The 7627-nt window shown below is 42.7% G+C and overlaps 2 protein-coding genes across 5 annotated transcripts; both read left to right on the top strand.

The window, feature by feature from the left end:
- The first annotated feature begins 1269 nt into the window (after positions 1-1269).
- LOC109515060 (uncharacterized) lies at positions 1270-4027 on the top strand. 4 transcript variants are annotated; one of them, XM_019868627.1, is made up of 5 exons: positions 1270-1312; positions 1377-1718; positions 1804-1938; positions 3591-3634; positions 3712-4027. In XM_019868627.1, exons 1-5 carry the CDS (start codon positions 1279-1281, stop codon positions 3790-3792), a joined length of 636 nt encoding a protein of 211 aa, XP_019724186.1. In that variant the 5' UTR covers positions 1270-1278; the 3' UTR covers positions 3793-4027. The 4 variants fall into 4 exon arrangements, with proteins under 4 accessions (XP_019724186.1, XP_019724188.1, XP_019724189.1 ...); XM_019868629.1 differs by adding an exon at positions 2831-2834 and having other exon boundaries at positions 1271-1718; positions 3610-3634; XM_019868630.1 differs by having other exon boundaries at positions 1271-1718; positions 1804-1995; positions 3590-3634.
- Positions 4028-4797: 770 nt separating this feature from the next.
- On the top strand, positions 4798-6424 carry LOC109515061 (uncharacterized). The gene is made up of 3 exons (XM_019868631.1): positions 4798-5073; positions 5158-5493; positions 5826-6424. The coding sequence occupies exons 1-3, from the start codon at positions 5031-5033 to the stop codon at positions 6179-6181; spliced, it is 735 nt and encodes a 244-aa protein (XP_019724190.1). The 5' UTR covers positions 4798-5030; the 3' UTR covers positions 6182-6424.
- Positions 6425-7627: the final 1203 nt, after the last annotated feature.

Here is a 7627-nt window from a genome sequence, read left to right on the forward strand (position 1 = left end):
CCCCGCCACACACACACACACACACACACACACACACACACACACACACACACACACACACACACACACACACACACGAAATTTTGAAAAACTTCCTTTCTTTTAGACAGTGACAATCGCGAACGTTAAAATATGTTGCATACTCTAATGCAGTGATTCTCAACTTGTAGCTCAGGACCCAAAAGTGGGACACTGACAACTACAAAAAATTACACGTATTCTAATTCAGATTTTTGTTCTGCAGTACAGAGGTGTATCAAGTACCCACATGGAACATATTTTGGTCAGCGACAGTAAGTGGAGCTGCCTCACACTTAAGCCACTACTCCGTAAACAAATACAGTGCAGCTCAGTCTCTGGCTAGCAAATGGTGATTGATTAGCTTTTGGAGGTACATCAAACTCACTTCAAACAGCTTTTGAAAATGTCATATAAATGTCTTGTCAGAGGCTATTTTTGCAACAAAAGGAAAATGCGGATCCCGTCAGTGTGCCACCAGTGTTGTCTGCGTATAACTTGTTGAATGGGTTGAATAATAACAATTTAAAAGGCATGAAAGTCAACATTTCAATGCTGATTTTCATTCATTCTATGTTCTATTTTATTTTTACAGTTGGAAAACCAAATTGTAAAATGTCATTCAAACAAATAATAAAGAACATCCAATTCAGCACAAAGGCTTCGTAGATTATTAAGTGATGAGCGTGTGGATGTGTTTCATTTCGCGGAGAAATACCGATTAAAGTATGAAGTAAGAAAATACATGACATCAAATTCAAAGAGAGGATTCACTTTCAGAACACACTTTTAGTTGAGTTTGAGTGGACATATTTCCACTGGGTTGGGCCAGCACAGGAACGGACCAATGAAATTTCTGTCTAATCGTCCCCTCCCATTTGGTGTGATTCGTTTCAAGTCAGTAAACGTTTGATGCTGTCAAGGCGGATTTGCTGTTCACTTATCTTGCTGAAACGTAGACAAAATGCGGACGGGGCTTCTTCACCTGCTGCTCCTGCTGATCCCAGATGGAGGCAAGTCCACGCTGAAGGACAACGGATGTGCATAATGTCCATCACCCTGATTAACAGCTGTTTTTTTTTTCTGCTCAGAATGCGTCGCTGCGACCAACTTTACGACAGCGACAACGACAGTTGGGGAAAGTGTTTTTTTGAAATGTCCCCGTGACAACAAGTTCCTTGGGAGTCTTCTTTGGATCAGACTTGTTTCTGGAACCTTTCCTGAATTTTTATTTGGGACGCCAACTCTCAGCATGAATTGATGTTTTTGAGTGGAACATTTCTTCAGGTCAAAGGTAAAGTAGGTAAGACGCTTTGGGATGAAATCTAATGTCTCATTTGTTCCATCTCTGTTCATAGACAATTACATGAACTCAGCTGCTGCCACTCAAGACTCGGGGTCTGATGAGAGCCTCTCAGGACCGTCCGTGACTTTACGGTGCTCGGTCCTCCGCCCCCTTGGGAATAAAACATATACAGACGGACACAAAGTATACTGGTTCAGATCTGGTACAGACGAGGCACATCCCAGCTTCATTTACGCTCATGAAGAATGTCAAAAGGTCAAAAAAGACTCGGTGCAGAAATGCTTTTACGCATTCTCAAAGAACCTCAGCTCCTCTGATGCCGGAACGTACTCCTGTGCCGTGGCCGCATGTGGGGAGATTTTTACGGGACGCGCAAGAGAGATCACCAAAAAAGGTAAACATTTCGTCTTCAGTATTATCAATTGTGTGCTTTCATGTGTCAATTATTTTTTTTGTTTTGTTTTTCTTCTATCATACAGTTCAAAATGCGGATGGGTGTGATTTACTCCAGTATCGTATCTATGTCTTCTTGGGTGCAGCTTTGGCCCTGAGCGTCATCTCTTTAGCCTTCCTCATCAAAAAGAGCATGACCCAAACATGTTTTTGCTGCAGAGGTAAGAGATTCTGCACATTAATAATCATCACTAGAGGTTTTTCAGCTTTTTTGATCCAGGTAAAAATTCTTCCATGGAGTTCCTCGGATCTGTACACAGCAGTTAAACATGACCAGCATGGGTACCCCTAAATGTTTTATTTATTTTTCAGAAAACACATCATAACGTCACAAATTCATCCATTTAGAGAAAAAAATGCTGTAATATCCGGAGAATAAAAAAAAAAAAAAACTCCTTTCATTGAACAATAACAAAGATGTATTTTTTCGGGATAAAAAGTGGAGTTTTTCCAAGACGTTCCAAGAAAGTCGGAATGTTGTGACATTGAAGTATATTTTAATCAAGATAAGGCACCTTTATTTTCTAACTAAATTTGGTTTATATGCTTTCACTGCTTCGCGGATGACACCCAGCTCTACCTCTCCAGCAAACCCGACGCCTCCCTCCCTCTCACACTGCCTCTCAGAAATTAAATCTTGGTTTACCCATAACTTCCTCAAACTTAACAGCGATACAACTTCTTGTCTGTACCAAATCCACCCGACACAAAGCCAACAGTTTCTCCCTCACAATTGATAACTCCACCGTGTCCCCTTCCCTTCAGGTCAAGAGTCTGGGTGTCATCCTCGATAGCTCACTTTCTTTCCACTCCCACAAAAATAACATAACCGCATATTTCCACCTACGCAATATCAGTCGTCTCCGTCCATCTGTCACCCCTCACACCACTGCTATCCTTGTCCACAGCCTCGTCACCTCCCGTATCGATGATTGCAATTCACTTCTCTTCGGTGTCCATTAGAAATTCCTCCATAAACTGGTCCAGAATCCTTCAGCCCGGATCATCACTAGAACCCCCTCCTTTCATCACATCGCCCCCATCCTCCGACAGCTCCACTGGCTCCCTGTCAGTCTTAGAATCAACTTCACAATACTCCTCTGTACATTTAAAGCCATCCAAAACCTTGCCCCCCCCCCGCCCCCATCTGTCTGACCTTCTTCAAATTTCCGTTCCCTCTCGTTCCCACAGGTCGTCATCCTCCCTCCACCTCTGTGTACCCTCTGCCCATCTCAGCACGATGGGGTGCAGAGCTTTCAGCCGCTCTGTGCCCAAATTCTGGAACTCACTCCCACCCAACATCCGAGATATTGATTGTCTTCCCACATTCAAATCCCATCTCAAAACCCACCTATTTAAAATCGCATATTCAGTTTAAATTCATCTCTCCTTTTCTTATTTATAATTTTATCTGTGGTTTCATTGTTCTTGTTTTGATTGTAAGGTGTCCTTGAATGTTTTGAAAGGCGCTTATAAATAAAATGTATTATTAAAAATAATACAGACCTATATTCCTGTCATAAAACACTTTTTGTTGGGGAAAAAAAAACTCCTCCATGAATGCAGGGATATCAGATTTATGTGATGATCGATTATAATCACATCAGAGCTTTTAATTGGCCCATAGCTATGGGAGGGATGACTAATTGTTAAATCAGCATGTATTGTATTGTATTGTATTGTTTGATTGGTGTGGCGGTCCCCATATAAATGCGTATAAATTTTTTCAAATGTTATGACATATTATTCTGGGGACCTCCGAGCGACGGCTCTCTCCCGAGTGACTGATGCATTTTCTCTCTCGAAGACGCAGCTCATCCGCAAGGCCACGAAGAAACATCCAGTGGTGTCCAGCAGGTCAGTCAAAAAAAATTCTCGGCTTGTTTGCTCCCATTTTACCTTCTTCTTGTGACGCGCATGACTTGTTTTCTCAGAGTGACGAGGACTCTTTGGTTTATTCCAATGTGGCGAGGAAGTCGCCAGGAAAAGTGGCAAAGGAGGCCAGACGGATGTGAGACGTCCGGACAAATTCAGTACATATACCGACGTTTGTCTCATTAAGCGAAATTCCAATGATCAATCGTTTTGAAAAAGTTACTCAGGAAAAGATGATGATCAATTTTCTTTCACGATAATATAAAAATGTTGAGGTTGGATTTGGAAGCGTCATGTCGTAAAGCGTCATCATTTGCTCATGTTTTACTTGAAAACCGCTGCAAATAAAATTGCAATATTTCTTTGTTTATTTTATTCTCGTGTGTCACAAGTCTTGAAATAAATATTCGGCGTGGTCATGATTCGAAAATGTTGCATGCTTTTTCCACTTCGGGCTGAAGTCAGGGTGAAGCCGTCGTGTTCTGCCTCGCTTCAACTTGAAGAGTCGTCAACCACAAGAAGCCTTCAACTTTCCACGCGGCAACTGTGGCAGGAGGTCTCGAGTGCTTGTGTGTGGAAGTGAGCAATCAAGTCGCTGCGTGTGTAGGTTGTTTCGGAGACATGCGGCATTTAGGGTTAGAAGGCCTGAAATGGGCGTGCCCGTGAGTGTGTGTGTGTGTGTTTGTGTGTTATTGTATGTTGATTGAAAAGTAGAAATTTTGACAACTAGAAATTGTTCATCGGTGTGTATTTGAGCGAGGCTGGTTTTTGGGCCCTGCGATTGACGGGCAAACAGTAGCACACACTCAAGCATGCAGGATCGTGGCCTTCGAGGACTGGGGTTTGACAGCTGCGCAATCAAGGGTGTACCCCACTTCTTGCTCACTTTGTGATAGATCCTATTAGAAATGGAACTTTGGACTTTTAGGCATTCCTTTACATGACGGACAGAGTAAATATGTGGAATTTGTTACTTTTGAGATTCATTTATGCTACGTTTATCGTGATAGAGATCTATTTAAACCTTTTGTGTCTGTTTGGAAGGGATTTTATGAACTCAAACAAAAAATGAATCAACAATTGTCACGTTTGTAAAACCAATCAACCAATCAATAAATCAATCAACCAATCAATCAACCAATCAATCGTAACTACTCCTGTAAAGTTTTCAAGCCCATTTATTTTGTCGCGCGAGCTGAACGTGACACCTTTTTTTTCAGGCCCAATTTAGGCGTGACTCACTAAAAATGGGTCACTGGTTTGCTCAGAAAAAGTGCAGCGGAAGCCAATTTTCTGCATTTAAGTGTTCCGATAGTTTGCAACCTACAGACGTCCTCGTGACCGAGTGGAAAGACAACGCTCAGCGCCGCCTGTCACGATGACGACCGGACTGACTGCCATCGTGCTTCTTGGCGCACTGTGTGAGTGCCGCGTTGGTAACATGACTTTTGGGATATCAAAAGTCTCTCAAGTTTGAAAAATATTCTGCCATTTTATTTTCTCAGCTCGGATTCAAGCGCTGCAGCCGGTGTCTTTCGTCACAGTGGAAGTTGGTGCTAACGTCACTTTAACATGCCCACACTCCGAGAACATGGGAGATATATTTTACTGGTACAAGATGAAGTTCGGTTCTGTAATCGAAACGATCGTGGAGGGCTACTTTGGGGAACTATCCCTTCGAGGTCACTTTAAGAACGTCCGATTCAGAAGTGCCCGCGTGGGTCACACTTACTTTTTAAACATCTCCAGCGTGAACAAAGAAGACGAAGCGACTTACACTTGCCAAGCTGGGACCTCATACAATATGCGCTTCATTCACAGCATGCATTTGCTCGTGAAAGGTAAAGTCTGTTCATTTCTTCATTGGCTTTCCAAGCCCTTTTCGCCGTGATGTTGCATTTACTTCTTGGTGGCAAAAAGACTGAGCTTTTCTCCAAATGGCACTTGTCAGTAAACTATTACATGTCATTTTAGAAAGGCAGAGTGATTTTGAAACCGGGCTAAAGGGCCGAAATGAAAAAAAAATCCACGTTTTTGTCCATCTCAGGCTCACGGCTCAACTGTTTTATGAAGCTGAGCCATGATCGGCTGTTCCCTGAGCCCATAGCAACTGTGAAGAATGCTGGCGCCAATTGTTTCCAAACTTGATCAAATGTTCTATTCCCTTGAGCAGATCCCACACACAAGTCCTTCCACGTGAAGCAAATTCCACAAGCCAAGTCCGTCGAGGCGGGCCAATCGATCTTGCTCCAGTGTTCGATTCTCTCCGGGAGGAGGCACAATGTCAGCCGGTGTCCGGTTAATCGAAATGTGTACTGGTTCAAATCTGGATTGGGAGACTCGTCCCCGCACATCATTTACACCGATGGAGATGATGAGAAGGTCAGAGGGAGCTGCGTTTTCCATCTGTCCAAACTCATACAGAACTCATCGGATAGCGGGACATACTATTGTGCTGTGGCAACATGCGGGGAGATCCTGTTTGGCCAAGGAACTCATGTGGAGACACGTATGTATACTAGATTCTAAATTTGCATCCATCTTTATGAATATATCACTTTAAAACAGTTATTGTCTTGTACCTCCTGACGTGTTTGGAAGGATCTTAATCCGCAGTGGTAGTAGAGTTCATCTGAAGGTTTTGACAAATTCCAGCATTTGCATTTTTTTTTGGGACTGGGGTCAAGGGTGGGTGGGGGTTATCATCATTTTGAGAATCTACATCTCCAAAATTGCTATTTTACAGGAAATCCAAAAGACACCATTGTGCGTGGGGATCTTGAGATAAATCTGTATTTTAAGTAGGACTCCTGATACTGTCTCTTAAATGTAGCCTTCTTCTTCTTGAAAGCCGTAGGCTCCTCTTCTGTCACCTGGCTGGGCTTTTCCCCTTCCCAAAAACGTTTGTTTATAGACTCATTTTGCTAGCTCCCGGGTTTTGTTTTAGCGGTAACCTACCACGTGACTGAGAGGCGCGCCTTGACCTGTGTGAGGAGTGACACACTGTAGACAGATGTAACAGAGAATCCGGTAATTTTTCAAAATAAAACATCTTTCAGATTCCAAAATCAATAAAACGGAAGTAATGTACCGTATTTTCCGCACTAAAAGGCGCACCTAAAAGCCTTCTTAAAAGCTCACAGCGCGCCTTAAAATCCGATGCGCCTTGTGTATGGTCATTCCGGGAATATTTTGACCCCAAAGTGGCTCCTTGCTTGCGACATGCTGACAACGCAGAGTTCAAATTTACGGCGATCGGCTACGCAGTTGAACACAGAAATAGAGCAGCGGCAAGAGAGTTCAACGTTAAAGAGTCAATGTTATAACTTGCTGTTGGTTAAATGAACTGTGTCGCTGCTTTATTAAATAAGTTTTACTGACATTTGATCGATCTGTTGGCCTTTCCTTGAGCGTAGCTCCATCTAGTGGATGCATTGTACATTTTTAAGTCTTATAACGCAGTGTGCCCAATGTATGAAAAAAATTACAAAATAGGCCATTCATTGAAGGTGCGCCTCAGAATCCAGTGCACCTTTTAGTGTGAAAATTACGGTAAGTTATTTATTATTTCTGTGAGGCCTGGTACCAAATGACCCACGGACCGGTACCGATCCGCGGCCTGGAGGTTGCTTACAGTGCGACCATAAACTGGAGCGCACCATCCTCAGAAATATTATATTCAATCCCTAATTTAAATCACGGCTAGTCGTACAAGAGCTTCTGCTCGCCTTCCTGGCCAGAAAAAAAAATGCTGCTAATACTTCACTCGAACAGTGGCCTCATCATTATCTTTCCAAATACTTTTTAAATGTCTAAGAACCTAAAATTATGGGCTGAATACTCTGAGGAAAATAACATTGGAGTGCGGATTCACCATTCGGCAAAGAAATACAGATGTTGAACACAAATGCTCTGACGGATCATGTTTCTGGAGACACACGTATGAAGTCAAAAATTCAAAGTTGGAAAAAAAAA

This window comes from Hippocampus comes, unplaced genomic scaffold (assembly GCF_001891065.2).
Source record: "Hippocampus comes isolate QL1 unplaced genomic scaffold, H_comes_QL1_v1.1 scaffold509, whole genome shotgun sequence".
In the NCBI taxonomy this organism is placed as follows: domain Eukaryota; kingdom Metazoa; phylum Chordata; class Actinopteri; order Syngnathiformes; family Syngnathidae; genus Hippocampus; species Hippocampus comes.

What these genes read in the sequence shown, in the direction of transcription:
- LOC109515061 (XM_019868631.1), top strand. Translation starts at nt 5,031, where the DNA reads ATGACGACCGGACTGACTGCCATCGTGCTTCTTGGCGCACTGT. An exon ending in CGTGCTTCTTGGCGCACTGT is followed by an intron (nt 5,074 to 5,157) that starts GTGAGTGCCGCG and finishes TTATTTTCTCAG; the next exon opens with CTCGGATTCAAGCGCTGCAG. An exon ending in CATGCATTTGCTCGTGAAAG is followed by an intron (nt 5,494 to 5,825) that starts GTAAAGTCTGTT and finishes TCCCTTGAGCAG; the next exon opens with ATCCCACACACAAGTCCTTC.
- LOC109515060 (XM_019868626.1), top strand. Translation starts at nt 1,337, where the DNA reads ATGAAATCTAATGTCTCATTTGTTCCATCTCTGTTCATAGACAATTAC. An exon ending in AAGAGAGATCACCAAAAAAG is followed by an intron (nt 1,719 to 1,803) that starts GTAAACATTTCG and finishes TCTATCATACAG; the next exon opens with TTCAAAATGCGGATGGGTGT. An exon ending in AACATGTTTTTGCTGCAGAG is followed by an intron (nt 1,939 to 3,590) that starts GTAAGAGATTCT and finishes TCGAAGACGCAG; the next exon opens with CTCATCCGCAAGGCCACGAA.